Source organism: Lates calcarifer, unplaced genomic scaffold (genome assembly GCF_001640805.2).
Source record: "Lates calcarifer isolate ASB-BC8 unplaced genomic scaffold, TLL_Latcal_v3 _unitig_1851_quiver_1419, whole genome shotgun sequence".
In the NCBI taxonomy this organism is placed as follows: Eukaryota; Metazoa; Chordata; class Actinopteri; family Centropomidae; genus Lates; species Lates calcarifer.
The window spans coordinates 18,018-38,225 of record NW_026115802.1 but is presented as its reverse complement, the minus strand read 5'-3'; the positions used below and the strand labels follow the sequence as shown (position 1 = coordinate 38,225).

General features: G+C 38.9%; 3 protein-coding genes across 3 annotated transcripts; all 3 read right to left on the bottom strand.

Annotated features, from left to right (window-relative positions):
• Positions 1-7,114: 7,114 nt before the first annotated feature.
• Positions 7,115-8,401, bottom strand: LOC108891001 (collagen alpha-1(VIII) chain-like). The gene is made up of 3 exons (XM_018688105.2): positions 8,270-8,401; positions 7,952-8,080; positions 7,115-7,533 (listed from the first exon to the last, which is right to left on the bottom strand). The coding sequence occupies exons 1-3, from the start codon at positions 8,331-8,333 to the stop codon at positions 7,232-7,234; spliced, it is 495 nt and encodes a 164-aa protein (XP_018543621.2). The 5' UTR covers positions 8,334-8,401; the 3' UTR covers positions 7,115-7,231.
• A 4,746-nt stretch (positions 8,402-13,147) lies between these two features.
• On the bottom strand, positions 13,148-14,200 carry LOC108891005 (complement C1q-like protein 4). The gene is made up of 3 exons (XM_018688109.2): positions 14,039-14,200; positions 13,781-13,909; positions 13,148-13,551 (listed from the first exon to the last, which is right to left on the bottom strand). Exons 1-3 carry the CDS (start codon positions 14,100-14,102, stop codon positions 13,271-13,273), a joined length of 474 nt encoding a protein of 157 aa, XP_018543625.1. The 5' UTR covers positions 14,103-14,200; the 3' UTR covers positions 13,148-13,270.
• A 2,112-nt stretch (positions 14,201-16,312) lies between these two features.
• Positions 16,313-18,671, bottom strand: LOC108891002 (complement C1q-like protein 2). Its single transcript, XM_018688106.2, has 4 exons — positions 18,555-18,671; positions 17,232-17,356; positions 16,846-16,974; positions 16,313-16,731 (listed from the first exon to the last, which is right to left on the bottom strand). The coding sequence occupies exons 2-4, from the start codon at positions 17,338-17,340 to the stop codon at positions 16,451-16,453; spliced, it is 519 nt and encodes a 172-aa protein (XP_018543622.1). The 5' UTR covers positions 17,341-17,356; positions 18,555-18,671; the 3' UTR covers positions 16,313-16,450.
• Positions 18,672-20,208: the final 1,537 nt, after the last annotated feature.

Here is a 20,208-nt window from a genome sequence, read left to right as displayed (position 1 = left end):
CATTACCATTAATTTAATATATTATCACCAACTTTAAAGTTACCCTTAAATACATTCTTCATTAAAGTCATTAATGAGACAGTTTCATTTTACATTTCATCTTGAGTTCCTCGATTTTTTTCCTCGCTGGCCTTCAGTTTCTTTTCCAAAGCTGCCAGTTTTGCTTCCATCTCTTGTAGCTGATCGTGTGGGTAGGGACAGTAGATGAATCGGTCTTCACTTGTCATTACACCGTCTCTGAAGCTGTGATCAATAGGATCTTTGCAGCTGCTTTTATCTTGTTTGGCAGTGTTGTCACGTGCCCCTCTTAACTGTAATGGGAGGAAGAATGTCATGTTTCCCAGGAAAATGTGTACCTGTACTAACTAGTTTGGTTTACAAGAAATTGAGCAATATGTTTTGTAAGATTCACCAGCAGTCTTTATCCAGTGTTTCGCAACATTTGTCAGAAATAGTGTGTCTTAATATTTAAGAAATGCTATGTATATACATTCACTCAGCTCTCAGTTGTACACGTATGAATTTATGAAGTTATCATGTAGCAGTGCAATGCATAAATTGATGCAGATACAGGTCAGGAGCTTCATTTGATGTTCACATTAAACATCAGAATGGGGGGAAAAAAAAACTTTGACTGTGGCAAGATTGTTGACACCAACTTTTTATGCATTAACAGTCTCTAGAGTGTCAGGAAAGACAAAAACACTGAGGGAGTGGCAGTGCTGTGGATGAGCTTAAATGACACATCTTTTCTATTGTAAAGAATCTATTCTTGTTTTGATATAACTGTGTAGATATTGACATTATTGAGTGGGGAAAGGGAAGTCACATTACTGGTTAGACACGCAAATTTTTTAGTAATTTTTCCTTCGTCTTCTCTGCTGTTTCCCCTCGCCTGGTGTTAAGTGTTTGTCCCCAGTTTGTGTCACCTGCAGCTCATCAGCACTGATTGCCACCTACTCAGCTGCACTGTTAAAGTTCAGTCTTCCTCCCCAGTCTTACTGCACTTACACTTTAGGCTTTTTTTTTTTTTTAAACCAGTGTTATTAATAACCTATGGAAGACATGTACAGTGACAACCTCGGTGCTGTAGGCTGCAATTCAGTAAGGTTTCCTGTCCAAAACATAATCACACCTCTTAAAGAAAGTATGTTTTCAGTTTATACACAGGGAACTTTTAGCCACTGATTACTCTTAGGAAACAACAACAGAATAGATATGGGTGTTTTGATACACTTATGTTTTTAGTTTATCCCACAATGGAGGGTATTCAGTGAAATGACAGTTATGTGTATACTAACGGTTCTGCGCTTCTCCGTAAAATGAGCATACTAACATATAGGCTATTATTTACTAATCTGATGTTGTGGTGAGTCAAATATTTATGAGTGGTGGCTCTAAAGCTTTGCACAGTGTATACAGATGAGGTTGTTGCAGCAGTGCCTCAGGTTTTGTTCAAACCTTTCTATCTCATGAATGGTTCCCACAATCAAGGACTGTAAAAATAATTCTGCCAAAATGAAAGAGTTGATCCTCTGTGAACCAGTAGAATTTTCATATTTCTTGTCGATTTCATGACATGAAAACCGTAAATTAAACAATCAAGACTCATGTGACTCATGTAGTGATGATTTATTTTGGTTGCAAACACAGTAGTATGACATCAACCAGTCACCTGTTTCAACCTGCATTTTAATTTAGTGCAGTTGCATCACTGATCTCAGGTTTCTGGAATCATTTTTCTGGAGTCAATTCTCTCATTTGACTGACCAGAAAAACCGCTGAAGGTGGTGTGGTAGCCTCCTGCCCAAACATGAGAATTTTCACCCATGCGAACATACACATGGTCCTTTTCCTTCAGCTCCAGGACCACTGCATTTCCTCCATTGTTAGTTGGGTCTTTGGAGGTTCCTGATCAGATGTAGTAACAATCAGGTGTTCGTTCTTGTACAGTGACACGTTTGCATATTTGTTTCCTCCAGCGTGGTAGGAGAGGATGAAACAGTAAACACCTGCAACATGTGCAACAAACACACCTGTGGAAACAAGAGGATATTCATCAGATTGATGGGCTTCTGGGGAGATGTACGCATTTCAGAATGAGTTCATCAAATTAAAACACTCAATTATTATCACAACACAGAACATTGTGGTCCAGAGAGAACTGAGCTGCTGTCAAAACTTGTATCCACAAATAAACAGTCTGTGTAAGATAAAATGATGTGAAATAGATTGAATTTAATCTAAATGAATTGCATATACATAAAAATCTTATAATGGATACTGTTTATTTGTTATTTAATAAAATGCTGCATTTATTTGGATGCTGGGGGACAGAAGAATTTCATAAGTCTCAACTTGCTGAATACTAACTGCAGTCTGCAACTTCAAAGAGACACAGCTACAATAATGTCATGTGATGTATTACCTGTAGATTTATTGTAGCCACCACCAATGTTTGTAATCAGCTTGTTGTAAACCAGAGGCATCGGTTTGCTGGAGGCTTCATGGACTCCACCATGATCTGCCACGGCACTGAATGCCACAATGGTTTTCTCTAAATAAAACAAAATATTCAAAACATTTCTGTTCTGTTTAACGTGTGTTTTTCATCACAGTACACGCAGGTTGAATTTCTCACTGAATCTATACTTAAGTCGTCATGTAAATTATCCTTTGAAAATATTTGTGCCGCATTTATGCATAGTGTTAAAGGTGCAGGTGGTACGTTAAGTGGCAGATATGATGTTGAATCTCTATCAACAGCTATTGAAGAGGATTTACCCGTAAATTTTAATGAATCTTCTCACACCTTTTTAGTATATTGCCCTAATATTCATATTCATAATATTCAAATCTGTTTCACCATCAATTGATGTTCCCATTTAACCTGAGTCCAGACAACTGTTTGTACAACGGTCTGTAAAAATTAGCCCTGGAATCCATACTTAACCATTTATTATTTAACATACCATCTATATTTCCTCTTCAAATGCAGTTTCTGAATTATTTTACCACATATTAAAGAACTGGGGCACCAACCTTAAATGTTCTCTAACATTCTTTTTAAAATCATTGAAGAGAAAGTTTCGCTCTACCTTTTTCTGTCAGTTCTGCAATCTTCTGTTCGCAGGCCTTCACTCTGGCTTCCAGTTCTGCCATCTCTGTTGGTTGATCACTCGTGGTGGGATGGTGAGTAGGTTTTTTGTCTTCACTCTGTCTCCAAAGCTGTGATCTGAAGGGTCCCTTCAGCTGCTTTTATATTGTTTGATCGATAACGGTGTTGTCACATGCCCCCCTTACACAATGACAGAGAATCTTGAAAATTTTATCTGTAGATGTTTGAGTCAGATATCAGTTTCCTAATATTTTCATACAAAACAGTCTGTAAAGTTTAATCAGGTGCAGTGTTTTAATGAATGCCTTGTTTATGAGAGAGGTCAGAGGGGAATAACCAGACTAGCTGTAGTTGACAGGAAGGCTCTGGTAACTCAGATAACCAGTCTTTACAACTGTGCTGAGCAGAAAGCCATCTAAGAATGCACAACACATCTGACCATGAGGTGGATGGGATACAACAGCAGAAGACCAGGTCAGGTTAGTCTCTCCTGTTAGCCAAGACCAGAAATCTGAGGCTGCAGTAGACACAGGTTTGCCAAAACTGGACAGTTAGAAAATGAAGCCCAGTCTGAAGATTCTGGATTTCTGCTGAAGCACAGTCATGAGGCGATCATTTAAAAAAAAAAAAAAAACTAACTAAAATCAGGCTATGTAATGGCTGTGTGTTTGGGGTTCGAACCCCAGATCACGTGGGGCTTTCCTGTGTGGATGTTCTCCCTGTGCTTGCATGGGTTTTGTTCAGGTACAGAATCCTCCCACAGTCCAAAGACATGCAGGCAGTGACGTGCAGTCAGGGGAGGCAGGTGAGGCCGTGCCTCACCTGTCATCATGGAAATATAAAATTAAAAAAATAAATTAAATAGTTATATTTATTCAGTGATTTGTACTTTAAAGTTCTTTTTCCATTTAACTTCACCATTTTTAGATTTTTTTTCAAAATCGCTGAATTTTCACATTTACCGTTCAAATACTAAGAAGAGACGAGCGGTGAGGCAGCAGCCCGCTGAGCCTCACCATGGATTGCGCAATGACTATGCTAACTGTGCTGGCTTGCTCTGCAGTGAGACCGTATTGCTGTCCCTCTGCATGTTGCCATTAAAATGTTCAAACACTTTTAGTATATGAACTAAATTTCTATAGTTTAGCTGGTGTATATAATGTACAGTGTTTTTTTTTTTATCAACAACTGTATGTGTGTAACGTATTCTTGTGCTGAGCGATCATAAAACCGCTGCGAAGAGGCACTAGGTGAGGCTTGCAGTTCTCCTGCCTCATGGCAGGGGCGCTGGTGATCCCAGAGATTCTTCTTACGACTCCTCGGCTGCAGAATAATAGAATTAGTGCCAGCAAGCTACAGTAAACAGTTAGCAAGTCAAGTGCAACCATCCAGTTATTTTTTCGTATTGCTTGGCCTTATTTTCAAAATGGAGGATTACATATCTTCATTTATAAGTAAAGGTAAGACGATAATAACGTTTTTTTTAAAGTTCTTTTTTTCTATGCTACAGTTTGTATATGTAAAGAATGCTGATATGAAATTTTAAACAAAACACGTTATTTGTTGCCAATCAAATGGTGAACAAGCTACTCTGTAGGGTTCATATGTTTGTAAATCTGACTGTGATGACGTCAGTGCCTCACCAGCCATGAACCTCACCGCACGTCACTGCATGCAGGTTAGGTTAACTGGTGATTTGAATAGGTGTGAATGTGAGCGTGAATGGCTTTTTGTCTTGGCTATTTGTTGGCCCTGCGATGGATTGGTGATCTGTACAGGGTGCAGGGCGCAATCCTTATGGATAAGCAGTATAGATAATGGATGGATGGAGAGATGTACCAAGTCCTCCTCAATTCTTAGATATTCAGGAACTGCTCGTTTTCACAGCCCTCAGGGATATAAATGGTAAACTGACAAAATGTGTTTCTAACGTCAGAGATAGCCTTCCCCAAAAACACAGTGGCCAGGTGTAACTGCTGAAGACAATGGCAAAATGAATTCGGGGGTGGAATCTTATCTGATATCTCTTCAAACTCATTGGGTGGTGCCTCCTACAGAAAGATAAAGATGCCAAACATACAGTGAAGGCAACACAAATGGAAAGTCCTTGAATGGCCAAGCCAGTCATCCTATTTAAATCCAGTCAAACTCTCACGATACTTCTTGTGTCTGTGAGGAAGAGATAGCGTTGCCATTCGCTGACCCTGTCCTGTGCTGCCTCCACATCTGTTTTCTGTTTTAATAGGGAAGTGATTCTCATGAACTGATATCTATAAGTAGACGGTATTCTGAGCAGTGAGTCTGTTGACACTGGCCAGCAAAACAGGAATCAGCTGGAGAAACCAGGTGGAGAAAATTTCCAAAAAGTTGCTATTTCAAATAAACAGTATTCTGAAGATACAGGAAAGTCCCCGAATCCCCCAAATTATCAGAGGCTAAAGTGAGGAGCGTATGTCAACAGTGAGTCTCTTTTTCCAGTCTTCTCTGCTGTTTCCCCTCCCCTGGTGTTAAGTGTTTGTCCCCAGTTTGTGTCACCTGCAGCTCATCAGCACTGATTGCCACCTACTCAGCTGCACTGTCAAAGTTCAGTCTTCATCCCCAGTCTTACTGCACTTACACTTAGGCTTTTTTTTTTTAAACCAGTGTTATTAATAACCTATGGAAGACATGTACAGTGACAACCTCGGTGCTGTAGGCTGCAATTCAGTAAGGTTTCCTGTCCAAAACATAATCACACCTCTTAAAGAAAGTATGTTTTCAGTTTATACACTGGGCCGATTATCGGCGCCGATATTCAGCATTTTGAGGCATTTCGGTATCTGCCTTTTTTTATTTTTTAATCTGACGGCCGATAAGAGATCAATTTAAAAGTGGGTTATTTTGGCTCTGATGCAGCCTCTCTGTCTGCAGTCACTACTCTGGCTCCAGCATTGTCCCGCCCACATCACCATCTGATTGGTTACACACAGAGCCAGTGCACAGGTAACAGCCAATCAGCAGTGAAAGCTGTGCATGCACAGTGCTCACACACACTGAACAACTCTGCTTTTTGCACCACAATCTGCTGCTCAACTGGGACTACTAATTGATTTGAGACTCACATTTCTGTGCAAATTTTATTTAACTTTGTTTTTTTTACTTTATAAAACTTCAGGAAGCAATTTATTTATTTATTTAAAATTTCAGCTAAGAGATGCTGCTGACCCTGGGAACTCCCTGCACTTTTTGTTTTTGTTTGAACTTAAAACAAAGATAAATGAAAGATAAAATAACATTTCAGTGATATTGAAATTTTGGAAAACTTTATTTACTGTAGAAAACTTTTGGGAGCTATTTATTTGTTTAAGTTTCATTTAACTTTATAAGACATGCTGCTGAGCCTGAGAGCTCCCTGCACTTTTTGTTAGAATTTTAAAACAAAGATGTCTATTGTCTGAGATAAAAAAAAAAAAACCTTTAACATGTTACAAATCTGAAAAGCTGTTTAATAAACATATACTTAAAGGCATATAAACAAAGTTAAGTGTTGGAGTTTGTATTATTCAAAATTTTGATGCCAAGATTTTCACTTTTACTGCAAATGAATATCAGCTCCAAATATTGGTTATCGTCCTCCTTGACTACTAATAATCGGTATCAGTATCGGCCCTGAAAAAACCATATTGGTCTATCTCTAACCTGTACTAACTAGTTTGGTTTCACAAGAACTTGAGCAATATCTTTTGTAAGATTCACCAGCAGTCTTTATCCAGTGTTTCGCAACATTTGTCAGAAATAGTATGTCTTAATATTTAAGAAACACTATGTATATACATTCACACAGCTTTGTCTTCTCTGCTGTTTCCCCTCCCCTGGTGTTAAGTGTCAAAATCAAGGCCTGTGAAAATAATTCTGCCAAAGTGAAAGAGTTGATCCTCTGCGAACCAGTAGAATTTCATATTTCTTGTCGATTTCATGACATGAAACCGGAAATTAAACAATCAAGACTCATCTGACTCATGTTGTGATGATTTATTTTGGTTGCAAACACAGTAGTATGACATCAACAGTCACCTGTTTCAACCTGCATTTTAATTTTAGTGCAGTTGCATCACTGATCTCAGGTTTCTGGAATCATTTTTCTGGGGTCAATTCTCTCATTTGACTGACCAGAAAACCGCTGAAGGTGGTGTGGTAGCCTCCTGCCCAAACATGAGAATTTTCACCCATGCGAACATACACATGGTCCTTTTCCTTCAGCTCCAGGACCACTGCATTTCCTCCATTGTTAGTTGGGTCTTTGGAGGGTTCCTTATTAGATGTAGTAACAATCAGGTCTTCGTTCTTGTACAGTGACACGTTTGCATATTTGTTTCCTCCAGCGTGGTAGGAGAGGATGAAACAGTAAACACCTGCAACATGTGCAACAAACACACCTGTGGAAACAAGAGGATATTCATCAGATTGATGGGCTTCTGGGGAGATGTACGTATTTTCAGAATGAGTTCATCAAATTAAAACACTCAATTATTATCACAACACAGAACATTATGGTCCAGAGAGAACTGAGTTGCTGTCAAAACTTGTATTCACAAATAAACAGTCTGTGTAAGATAAAATGATGTGAAATAGATTGAATTTAATCTAAATGAATTGCATATACATAAAAATCTTATAATGGATACTGTTTATTTGTTATTTAATAAAATGCTGCATTTATTTGGATGCTGGGGGACAGAAGAATTTCTTAAGTCTCAACTTGCTGAATGCTCTGCTGTGCTTCTAACTGCAGTCTGTAGCCAAGTTTCATTGGTCTGGAATTGCAACAGCTACAGTAATGTTGTGATGTATTACCTGTAGATTTATTGTAGCCACCACCAATGTTTGTAATCAGCTTGTTGAAAACCAGAGGCATCGGTTTGTTGGAGGCTTCATGGACTCCACCATGATCTGCCACGGCGCTGAATGCCACAATGGTTTTCTCTAAATAAAACAAAATATTCAACACATTTCTGTTCTGTTTAACGTGTGTTTTTCATCACAATACACACAGGTTGAATTTCTCACTGAATCTATACTACCATAACTGCCATATTAAAGAACTGGGGCACCAACCTTAAATGTTCTCTAACATTCTTTATTAAAATCATTGAAGAGAAAGTTTCGCTCTACCTTTTTCTGTCAGTTCTGCAATCTTCTGTTCGCAGGCCTTCACTCTGGCTTCCAGTTCTGCCATCTCTGTTGGTTGATCACTCGTGGTGGGATGGTGAGTAGGTTTTTTGTCTTCACTCTGTCTCCAAAGCTGTGATCTGAAGGGTCCCTTCAGCTGCTTATATATTGTTTGATTGATAACAGGGTGTTGTCACATGCCCCCCTTACACAATGACAGAGAATCTTGAAAATTTTATCTGTAGATGTTTGAGTCAGATATCAGTTTCCTAATATTTTCATACAAAACAGTCTGTAAAGTTTAATCAGGTGCAGTGTTTTAATGAATGCCTTGTTTATGAGAGAGGTCAGAGGGGAATGACCAGACTAGCTGTAGTTGACAGGAAGGCTCTGGTAACTCAGATAACCACTCTTTACAACTGTGCTGAGCAGAAAGCCATCTAAGAATGCACAACACATCTGACCATGAGGTGGATGGGATACAACAGCAGAAGACCAGGTCAGGTTAGCCTCTCCTGTTAGCCAAGACCAGAAATCTGAGGCTGCAGTAGACACAGGTTTGCCAGAACTGGACAGTTAGAAAACGAAGCCCAGTCTGGATTTCTGCTGAGGCACAGAGTCATGAGGCAGTCGTGTCATTAAAAAAAAATAAAGTCAGGCTTTATAATTGCTATGTGTAACATTAGTAACAATGTGATGGACTGGCGATCTGTCCAGGGTGCAGGGCGCAACCCTTATGGATAAGCGGTATAGCTAATGGATGGATGGATCTACCACATCCTTAATTCTTAGTTATTCAGGAACTGCCCGTTTTCACAGCCCTGAGGAGGATAAATGGCAAACTGATGAAATATGTTTCTAACGTCAGCGAAAACAGAGCAGCCAGATGTAACTGCTGAAGACAATGGCAAAATGAATTTGGCAGTGTATAGGAACATCTTATCTGCTCAGGTTACTGTGCATGCCTCCAAACTCACTGGGTGGTGCCCCCTCCTACTACAGCAAGATAAAGATCCCAAACATACAGTGAAGGCAACACAGAAGTATTTCAAAGGAAAAAAATGGAAAGTCCTTGAATGGCCAAGCCAGTCATCCTATTTAAATCCAATCAAACTGTCACAAGGGAGAAATCTACCTGAGTAACTGTACTTCTTCTGTCTGTGAGGAAGAGAACCATTTGCTGTTACCATCTGTTTTAATAGGGAGGTGATTCTCATGAACTGATATCTATAAGGACACAGTATTCTGAAGAAACAAGAACATTCTCACCCGTCAGCAGTGAGCCTGTTGACACTGAGCAGGAAAACGGGAATCAGCTTAGGACAAGTGGAGAAAATTTCCAAAAGTTTGCTTTTTTAAATAACTGCTGAAATAGCATGACAGAACATTAAATAAACGTAGAGGTTGACACAGAGGACAAATGATGACATAAAGAAAGAAGACATAATAGATATAATGGACAAACCTGCAGACAATAACAATAAGTGATGTATGTGATCTAATCTAATCAAACAGTGACTTTGAACTGACAAGGACACAGTATTCTGAAGAAACAGGAAACCCTCCCACTTCCCCCAAATTATCAGAGGCTAGAGTGAGGGGCGTATGTCAACAGTGAGTCTCTTTTGCCAGTGAATAAGACTACATGAGGCCGCAGAACTTACAAAACAGTACAGTCAGTGACAGTGAAAAATGCACTCTTAACGTGTTATGGCTTGCAAGCACATATAGCACTCACTCATGCCATATGCCATCAGTCATAGGCATGATGAAACATCGTCAAACACTGTTGCGTTACATGTTAAATGGAAAGGGATATCATGAATGGTTCCCAAAACCAAAGCCTGTAAAAATATTTCCGTTCACACCCTATGTTCTCATATTCTTTCAGCCCTTTGTGTTACTTCAGTTGTATTGCCTCAGAAATGCTCTATCTGTGAAGCCTTGGGCATTATTATGTTGAAAAGCCTCTGGAATGATATTGAGGCCGTTATAAATCCATGTTTTTGCACCTATATGATATCAATCATTATTTTTTCTTCAAACACAATCAGTGATTAATCTTATGTCAGTATTTGAGGTCTCTTAATATCAATGGACATGAAGAATAAAGCAAGGCATGATAGTATTATATAGCATGTGGGGTAGTTAGCAGGAACATAGAGATGTACATGGAAACAGGTTAATGTGCGGTCATTTTGTGTACAAACTGCTAGTGTCCCTTCATGTTCAGAGAAATACACATAACAGCTCTGTGCTACTTATTTCTACTAACATTTAATGTTTTGTAAATATGTAAATGCACATTATGAAAGCAGTGTCTGGACTACTAATGCTACTAATGTAATGCTACAGAATATCTCCAAAAGTTGGTTTTAGCTTACAGCTAACGACTGTATAGTTGGATCATTGCCTGTTTAGGGTGAATAAAAGCACCAACCAAACAGTTTGAAGGTCAAATTAGTATGAATAACATTAGAAACAAGGCTAAAGATGCATGGTTTTTAATTTTAAAACTTTACAAAAGTTCAAGAATCCTCACAGTAGGGATGGATCATATGGCCAAAAGTCCAAAATGTTTTTGTGTGTCTGTTTATTAATGGACACTTCTTCAATTAAGTGATTTTTGATGTTTACATGAATTCAAGAGAACACACGATTCAACATGACATATTGTAAATCACCACCATGCGTTTGTTAATTAGATGGAATGTAAATTTTTCATGAACTCTGTGGTTTTCATAGGCAGAATATTTTAACTGAAAGCACCCAATCAGTAAAGAAGAAGGGCTATGTGTCAGAGTGTTGTATAAGCAGAACCAGCACAGAACAAATAAATGAATGTGTGTATGAATGGGTGAATGTGACTTGTAGTGTAAAGTGCTAGTAGTGGTTGTTATGACTAAATTCATTTATACATATGATTGTATGTTCAAGTATGTGAAGCAGAGTGTAGTTCTATCGGCCATTTAACAGGTAAAGGTTGTTCATTCCTGCTTGTTGACTGGGGTTAGCCAGTTTGCCTGTTTTTACTGTAACACTCCTGAGGTTGGCATTGATTGACAAGAAAACAACTGAAGGAGGTGTGTTGGTTTCCTGCCCAAACATTATCAGCTGTGTCAGCATGAGATTTGTGATCAGATGTCACAACAATCGGCTCACCGTTAACACACACCCTAAACTAATTTCTCAGGAAAATGTGGAGTGTTCCAACTTTATTTTTTATGTGATTATATGTTTGCAGAGGGTTCACCAAGTATTGAGCAACATGTTTGTCTCCCTGACAAAAAACAGATCATCTTGTTTGTCACAGCCAAGGTTAACAACAGCGATACTTCTACAGATGAACATGTGGGTATTGTTTTCAAATTGATTTAGAAACAATTGTGAACCTCAACCTCCTTTAATACCAATGGGAGATAGCAGCAGCCAAATCACAGATATGATCACAAAACAACATAAAAAAAACTCAAGAACAGAAAAAAAAAAACAAATGAAACAAATTCCCAGCATCTAACCAAAACTGACCAAAAACTAAAAGTGTTAGTTGTATCAGTGAGGGGAATATTAGAAGTAAGAACCCAAGAGTCCAGCACAAGGTTGGTCTTCAAAAAGCCTTCCAGTTCCTTGGAGTGATTCTGAGATGCTTGACACTGCACATGCTGAGCAAATTTCTCATGAAATGTTGGAACTGCATCCACTTGTTGACAGATTTGCAGAAAGGTCACTGGGCACTGAGCAACATCTTTAACAAGAGGGAGTCCTTAGTCTGTGACAAACAAAATGCATTCAATCCAGTTGAAACTCAGCCTCCAGCAATCTGCGGTAAACAAATCAAGTCGAGTCGTGGTGGAGTAAAAATACAGTGATTATGAGATATTTAATTAACACACACCCTAAAATAATTTCTCAGGAAAATGTGGAGTTGTGCCAACTTTATTTTATCAAATGTTTGCAGAGGGTTCAACAGGTGTTGAGCAACATGTTTGGATGGTAGAACGGTAGCGAGGCAGCTGCTCACAGAGAATCCTCTTTATTCAGTTACTGCAGTGCACACAGCTCAGACAGGTGTGTGGCCAACAATGTGTTTGTTTCAAAACAGTGAGATGAGGCGTTGTAATCTAAGATTTAGCCAATGTGAAACCAAGTGATTTTATCTACCTGAGTGGTTGTAGCCGTGCGGGCAGATAACCTACACTACTGCACTATGCTATGTCCCCCCTCCTCCTCGGGTTGGGTTGTATGTTCACATATGTGAAGCAGAGTGTAGTTCTATCGGCCATTTGACAGGTAAAGGTTGTTCATTCCTGCTTGTTGACTGGGATTAGCCAGTTTGCCTGTTTTTACTGTAACACTCCTGAGGTTGGCAGCAGAGGATCATTTATATAACGGTAGATAGTCACATATAAAACCATTTAGAGCATGAGCTTAAATGACACGTTTTCCATTGTAATGCATCCATTCTAATTCTGGATTAACTCTGCAGATACTGACGTTACAGAATATTTATGAACATTTTCATCTCTTTTATTTGTATGTTTATTTTCTGAAGATCATATCACTATATAATCACAATGTAAAGATTATAATATTAAGTTTCTCATTAAGTTAATTATTTTAAAATGGTGATTACAATACTTCAAATGCTGGGGAAACGCGATCCTTGGAATGACGTCATTCCTGAGTTGACACTGTTCCAGTACAAGTTGGAAGCTTGTTGTTGTTGTTGTTGTTGTTGTCAGCAAAACCAGTTGATAACTTGAGAAAACATTATGTGGTATTTTGTGCATACAAACAGTGCAACAACATGTCCACAGATAGAAGTTGGATGGTGCTGTGTGAAAGACTGATTTAATGGGACACAAATGAGACTCATTTGACTCAAGGTGTGATGATTTATTTTGGTTGAACACAGTAATAAAACAGCAACAGTCACCACTTTGAATTTAATTTCACTGTAGATGAATCCCTTTTTTAGAATCATTTTTCTGGAGTCATCAGTTTTCACATTTGATTGATCAGAAAGCCACTGAAGGAGGTGTGTTGGTTTCCTGCCCAAACATGAGCACCTGCAGCCAGGCGAACATACACCTGGTCCCCTCTCTTCAGCTCCAGGACTGCTGCATTTCCTCCATTATCAGCTGTGTCAGCATCAGATTTGTGATCAGATGTCGCAACAATCGGCTCACCGTTCTTGGTCAGCGTCAGCTTTGCTATCTGGTGTCCTCCAGCGTGGTAGGAGAGGATAAAACAATAAACACCTGCAACAGGTGCAGCAAACACACCTGTGGAAACGAGGATATTGATCAGATTTATCTCTGGGGATGTACCCATTTTCAGAATGAGTATTTCAAATTAAAATACTCCAGTTTTTATAACGACACAGAACATAATGGTCCAGAAAGAACTGATGTGATTTATAATACACATCCTGTATGGAAAATGTCTCAACAACACTCAAACCAAACAATCAACATGAGTGATCACAGGTGTGGCTGCATATGATGTATTTACCCGTAGATGTGTTGTAGGCGTCACCAACGTTGGCAATCAGGGTGTTGTAAACCAGAGTGGTGTCTCCATCAAAGGGGCCATGGGCTCCACCATATTCAGCCAAAGCGCTGAATGCCACCATGGTTTTCTCTGTGTAAAACAAAACATTCAAAGCAGTTTTATTCTGTTTAACTTGTGTATTTAATCATTGTATGCTTCTTCAAATCCAGTTTCTACATCTTTTTCCCACACGTTAGTTAACTAGTTGTTTTATTTTACCTTTTTCTATCAGGTCTGCAATCTTCTCTTCACAGTCCTTCAGTCTGCCTTCCAAACACGCCATCTCTGTTGGTTGGTCACTGGTGGTGGGATGGTGGGCTGACTGGTTTCTGTCTCTGCTCCGTCTCCAAAGCTGTGATCTGTAGGATCCCTGCAGCTGCTTTTATATTGTTTGATTGACGACAATGTGTTGTCACGTGGTTTACTTGTCTGGTTTCACAAGGCAGTGAGCAATACATTTTAACAAATTTGTAGACACATGCATGTTTCTTGTTCCAGTAATACAGGGTTTTGTCATACTTGTTAAGAAACACTACATATATAGGGAAGGATGGGCTCTACCAGAAAATGAATTTTACCCATTTGAAATTGTAAAAAAAATATGTGGTAGTCAGTGTTGATGTTTGGATCTGTAGATTATTCAACAAAACACTGACAGAAGAAAACAAATGTGATGGGAAGCTTTGGTGTTCTGGATGTGACCAGTTGATGATCACTGGTGTAGTTTATTGTTTGAATAAGTGTTTCTTGTTTTGACAAAGCACATTCTGATTTATTATTCTGTGCAAAATCTCGAGAGGTTTCTGGTGGATGTGGCATCCAGGTGCACATCAAGGACTGGAGTCCTTTACCCACCAGCCATTGAGGAACTGAGTCGACCTTTTCTTCTGCTCTGCACTCTTTCCTCTTCAGTGATGTATGAAGTGAAGGTGTACGGCTTCATTTGTTCCTTCCTTCTCATGCCAAAGACCTTGCAAACCTCAGTGACTGAGTGGGCTCCAGTATAACATTCATTTAACATTATGAGTACAGTATTCCTGCTGAAGAAATATTTTTTGTTTGTGGTTTGATCCACTCCTACACTGTAACTGCACTGCTGACCTCAACTGAACTTTAAAGGTTTGCAACATCATTGCTGTGTGTGCAGTATTACACAATATAATCCAGCTGGACAGTGACAATGATGACATTAATAAGGATGATGACCACTGCAGAGTTCAAGAGGGCTGCATTTTCTCAGGACTTTACCAGCCATTATTTTAGCCATGAAGATGTCACTGTGTGTCTTTAAACTTTAAAGCTTGTGACAGCTTTTATTGGGTTTTGTCTCAGTGTATAATATTCCTCTATCTATTCCTCTATATCACTCATGTAGAAACATAAACATTTATAAGTCTAATTGTCCACAGAAATCACAGGCAAGTATTGCTATTGATTTTTCTTTCTGTTTTCATTCTTCCCAATTTATTTTTAGCAGTTTGTGTTTGGACTGTCGTCTTTCCACACAGATCAATCAGATCTATAGAATATATTAATTTGTAATTGGTCTAGGTATGATGGTTAAATACACATGTAAGTCCATTTGGATAAAAGCGTAAATAGTTTTAGAGCATCCTGCTGTGTCTGGTTTGTCATTAAGAACTAATTATGACTTCCCAGGTACTTACTTTACAGATACTTTGCTTTAGGGAGCACAGAAAGGGAAGGTAATGGTCGGATAATCATGAATGAGGAACTACTCTGTAACTACTCAGGATGATGTGTTACTTTACTTGGAGGTGCAGCGAGAGTGACTAATAACTAAGTAATGAGGAATGAATGAGGCACCTTGGGCTACCAAACGTGTACTTTCAGCTTATTTGATTTTTTTTGGTTCTCAACATATCAGTCAGTTTTAAGGCTAATTGTATGAAACTTGGCCAGGATTTGTTTTTTATTATTATTTTTAAAATTCCATGATCCCCTCTATTGCAAGTTGTATAGAATAGGATTTGCATATATGCCTACACTCTTTATCCTTGGGACAGATTTGGTCCCATTGACTTCCATTATAACCACATATTTTTAATATACTGTAATCCTGACATAATACTATGACTAAAAATAATTTAAAAAAATAACTTTGTATCTATGGTCAGGTCTGAAGTTGATGTGGTGAAAGTGAAAAACAATATTTATATATAGAATTTTTATTACACTTTTATGAAAGGGACCATTTTGGGAAAGGTGAAAAGTGTAACTTCATTTTTAAGGCCTTAAAAGTTAAGAGTCACTCAGGAACTACTCATTAACAATTTATTGATTATCAGGTCTGATTATCTCCTGATTTGTTCTTCTGTAACATCTCACATTTCTTTGTACTGCACTGTAAAGTTTAACTGAAAGCTCGTGGAGTGTCCAAAACCAAAGGGTTGGTCCTCTGTGAACCAGTAGATTTTCATATTTCTTGTCAAATTCATGACACGAAACAGTAAATGAAACAGTCAAGACTCATTTAACAAATGTTGTGATGATTTATTTTAGTTCACCACAGTAATATGACGTCAACAGCCAGTTGTTTCAAACTGAATTTTAATTTCAAAGTAGATGCATCATTGATCTCAGGCTTTTAGAATAATTTTTCTAGAGTCATCAATTCTGACTGACCAGAAAACCACTGAAGGTGGTGTGGCGCTCTGACGCCCAAACATGGTTGCCTTTAGGCAGACGCATGTGCACCTCGTCCCCTTTCTTTAGCTCTAGGACTGTTGCATTTCCTCCAGTATCAGCTGGGTCATAGCTGGCCTGGCCGTCATCTGACATTATAACGGGGTTGTCGTTCTTACACAGTATCAGCCCTGATGGGTGTTTTCCTTCAGCACGGAAGAAGAAGATGAAATAATAAACACCATCAACAGGTGCCTCAAACACACCTGTGGAAACAAGTACATCAAATTAAAATACTCCAGTTTTTATAACAACACAAAACATGGTGGTTCAGAAAGAACTGAGCTGTTATCACGAGTGTGGCTGAATTATCTATTTACCTGTAGACATATTGTAGGCATCGCCGATGTTTGTGATCTTTTTGTTGTACCTCATAGTCTTGTCAGCATCAAAAGGTCCATAGTTTCCACCCTCGTCTGCTGCTACACTGAATGCCACCTTGGGTTTCTCTATATAAAACAAAATATTCAAAGCATTTCTGTTCTCAGATTACTTATGAAGCAACTTGCAGTTTGAATTTCTTACTGAATTTAAACACTAGTTTACATGACACACGGGCAGCTTCACAGATGCTGGACACGCTGCTTGTCTTTGCCTTATGTCATTGTAAATTGAATATCTTTGGTGTTGGACATTTGGTCAGAAAAATCAATGAATTTGACCAGAATTAAAGTTGCTTCTTGATATATTTTTCATTTCATTTTACCTTTTGTCTTCTGGTCCTCAATCTTTTCCTCACTGGCCTTCAGCTTGGTTTCCAAAGTTGCCAGTTTTGCTTCCATCTGTCTTAGTTGATCTAGTATTGTGCTTGTCATTGTGCCGGCTCCAAAACTGTGATATGTAGAATTGTTAAAGCTGCTTTTATGTTGTTTGATTGTTGCCAAATGCCCTTCTTAAATATCCAGATAATCTGTTGTGGTGGGAGAATTCAGTATCATATGAAATTCACAAACAGTCCAATGAAACATAGATACACCTGTCCACATATTCATGCAGTTATCGTGTGGCAGCAGTGCAGTGCATAAAATCCTGCAGATGCAGGTCAGGAGCTTCAGTTATCGTTAATATGGCTGGTCTGAATATTTCTAAAACTATTGATGTCCCAGGATTTTCAGTTGAACAGTTGAGTTCACTCAAAATGGGACAGACCGAGATCTGGAAGCAACTCCTCCCTGTGTCCCATTTCCTGTTTCATTGCTGAAGCCAGTCTTTGCCCATTCCCTGCGCCCACCAGCAATTGTCAATGACTGCTCTTCCTTCACTTTCTGGTGTGCTTCTTCTCCAGTGAACCTTGTGTCTGATCAAACTATCTGATCAACAAGTAAGTAAACAGGAAATTTGACTCCAGCCTTCAGTGCTTTACCGTTTTTTGCAGTTTGGGATTTGGAGAAATGTGTGGAGGTTAAATGGTGTTGTGCACTCTGGTCCACTCTCACACTGTGATGGCTTAGTGGTGACACATGAACAATAACGAGCCTCGTAAGCCTTGTAAGACCTGTTCTTTTCTTGCTAAGACAAGTTATCACAAAAATTAAAGTCCTTTAAGCCACATGTTCGTCTTCTTCCAGGCTTTACCCAGGGCAACACATTAACAATTCCCAGCCTACTACTGTGTATAACACCTGGTATCAGGACAGCTTCTACTGCGCTGGCAGAGATCCCTGTGACCTGAGTAAATTTCTGGGAACTGTGATGCAAGAAAGATCTGACCTTGACTATTTTTTTCTATCACAGCCAAAGAGTTCACTTGGTTGCAAGCAAAAAAACACTTTTGCATTGTAAATGTATTCAGTTTCAGGAAACTGTTTTATTCCTCTTTTGTTATGAGTGTATAAGTATTAAAAGCAGCAGGACTCCAAACCTTCCCATGCAGGAAGGTAAAGTTTCACACATGTTAATGTTGGTGCTTCCATTAATGACTTGTCCCGTGTGGAAGGTTACAACAGGAGCTGCGGAGGTAGGATTCCTTACTGCTGATCTGGTGCAAAGAACAAGGGGAAGCAAATTAAATCAAACAAACAGCTCTTACCTCAAAACGAGCTCCAACTTCAGTGACAAGAGCAGCTCTGTCAGTGCGAGGAGCTGCTTGTTGGCATCAAGCACGAGGAGGAGGAGGAGCAGGAGGTGGGCGCAAACTAAATAAATGTGGTTTGTGTTGTAAGTATAAATGAAAAGCCCATATCCCTTTATTCTGAACTAATTTCACTGCCTTCTCATTGTAGAGTCAGTAAACTTCAGTCAAGAGTCATTCAGACATACTGTCGGTAAATAGTTCACTATAGGGTTTGGCAATGACTTTTTGGCAATGAGTTTTGTAATGAAATGGATATAATGTTATTGTTTTACCGTTCAAATAAATGATTCCAAGTTCATTCAAACTGGCATAGTTTTAGGTTTTTTGTGTTATCTGTGTTATGTCTGCTGTGATGGATGACAGTGGAACATATCACTGTAATGCAGAACAATTGGATTATTTTATGTTATTGTGCATAAATTATTGCATGAAATATTGTTAATAATATTGTGATATTGATTTCAGACATACCGCCCAGCACATGGAGTCTTTTGACATGTGTAAATAACAACATACTGTGTACTGTATAGAATGTATAGTAATATAGAATTTATTCCAGGGATGTGATAATCAGATCCTGAGCAAACTTTGAGAGAATCACATCTTTAGCCAAGCCACAGACGTTCAGATACCTGCCATTTTTAGACTGACCCCCAGCTCATGTGTGAGCTGTCAGTGATTTCCAGTACAGGATGGATAGTAGACACATCCTGACCAAAACTGGACAGCTGGAAAACGAAGCCCGGTCTGATGAATCTGGGTTTCTACTGAAGCACTGAAGTGAGTATAATTGCAGAAAACAAGTAGTTGCAAAAACACCAAACAGTATTGTTTGTGTGTCAGTGGTACAGGTTACATCTCTTCTTCTGCTTTAGTGAGAGTTCTTTTGTTTTAAATGCCAGGACGAGATGATCCCATCAGATTATCATCAAACAACAATTCACCTGCATGAGAGACAAAACCAACATTCATATCTCCAACCATATCACAATCTCTGTTGTTTGATCCTGGATCAAATTGCGATACAGTTATGTTTTTACAGTATATTATTGCTGCTTGATTAAGAGATGCAGAACAGAGTCTACTTTGTCATCATCAAAAGACTTTGAAATGCTGAGGTCATGACACAAGATAAGAAATAAATCAATAACAAAATAACAGGTTGGGGTTTGTCAGACGCTGTTATAACTGTGAAGCCTGAATCTTTGGGGTTGTGTTGCACTGAAAAGCAGGGAAATCTGCAGTCAGGCAAGAAACTGAAAAAGAAAAGAGGCAGAACAATGATCCAAAGCAAGTCTTAGAACCTTAGAGGGGCTTTTCTATGTGGACTTTCCAATGTTCTCCCTGTGCCTGCATGGGTTCTCTCTAGGTACTCCGACTTCCTCCCACCATCTAATGCATTAAGTTAATTGGTGACCATAGGAGTGAATAGTTGTTTGTCTATGTCTGTTGGCACTATGATGGACTGGTAATCCGTACAGGGTGTACTCCGTCTCTCGCCCAGTGATAGCTGGGATAGGCTCTGGCACCCTTTGACTCTTAACGGCCAGTTTTCCTGTTATTACTGTTACATTCCTGACTCTGGCAGCAGAGGATCATTTATATAATG

Coding starts and splice junctions, on each gene's coding strand:
- LOC108891005 (XM_018688109.2), bottom strand. CDS start 14,102: ATGGCGTGTTTGGAAGGCAGACTGAAGGACTGTGAAGAGAAGATTGCA. Junction 13,910..14,038: donor TGCAGACCTGATAGAAAAAG/GTAAAATAAAAC, acceptor TGTTTTACACAG/AGAAAACCATGGTGGCATTC. Junction 13,552..13,780: donor CGCCTACAACACATCTACGG/GTAAATACATCA, acceptor TCGTTTCCACAG/GTGTGTTTGCTGCACCTGTT.
- LOC108891001 (XM_018688105.2), bottom strand. CDS start 8,333: ATGGCAGAACTGGAAGCCAGAGTGAAGGCCTGCGAACAGAAGATTGCA. Junction 8,081..8,269: donor TGCAGAACTGACAGAAAAAG/GTAGAGCGAAAC, acceptor TGTTTTATTTAG/AGAAAACCATTGTGGCATTC. Junction 7,534..7,951: donor TGGCTACAATAAATCTACAG/GTAATACATCAC, acceptor TTGTTTCCACAG/GTGTGTTTGTTGCACATGTT.
- LOC108891002 (XM_018688106.2), bottom strand. CDS start 17,340: ATGACAAGCACAATACTAGATCAACTAAGACAGATGGAAGCAAAACTG. Junction 16,975..17,231: donor TGAGGACCAGAAGACAAAAG/GTAAAATGAAAT, acceptor TGTTTTATATAG/AGAAACCCAAGGTGGCATTC. Junction 16,732..16,845: donor TGCCTACAATATGTCTACAG/GTAAATAGATAA, acceptor TTGTTTCCACAG/GTGTGTTTGAGGCACCTGTT.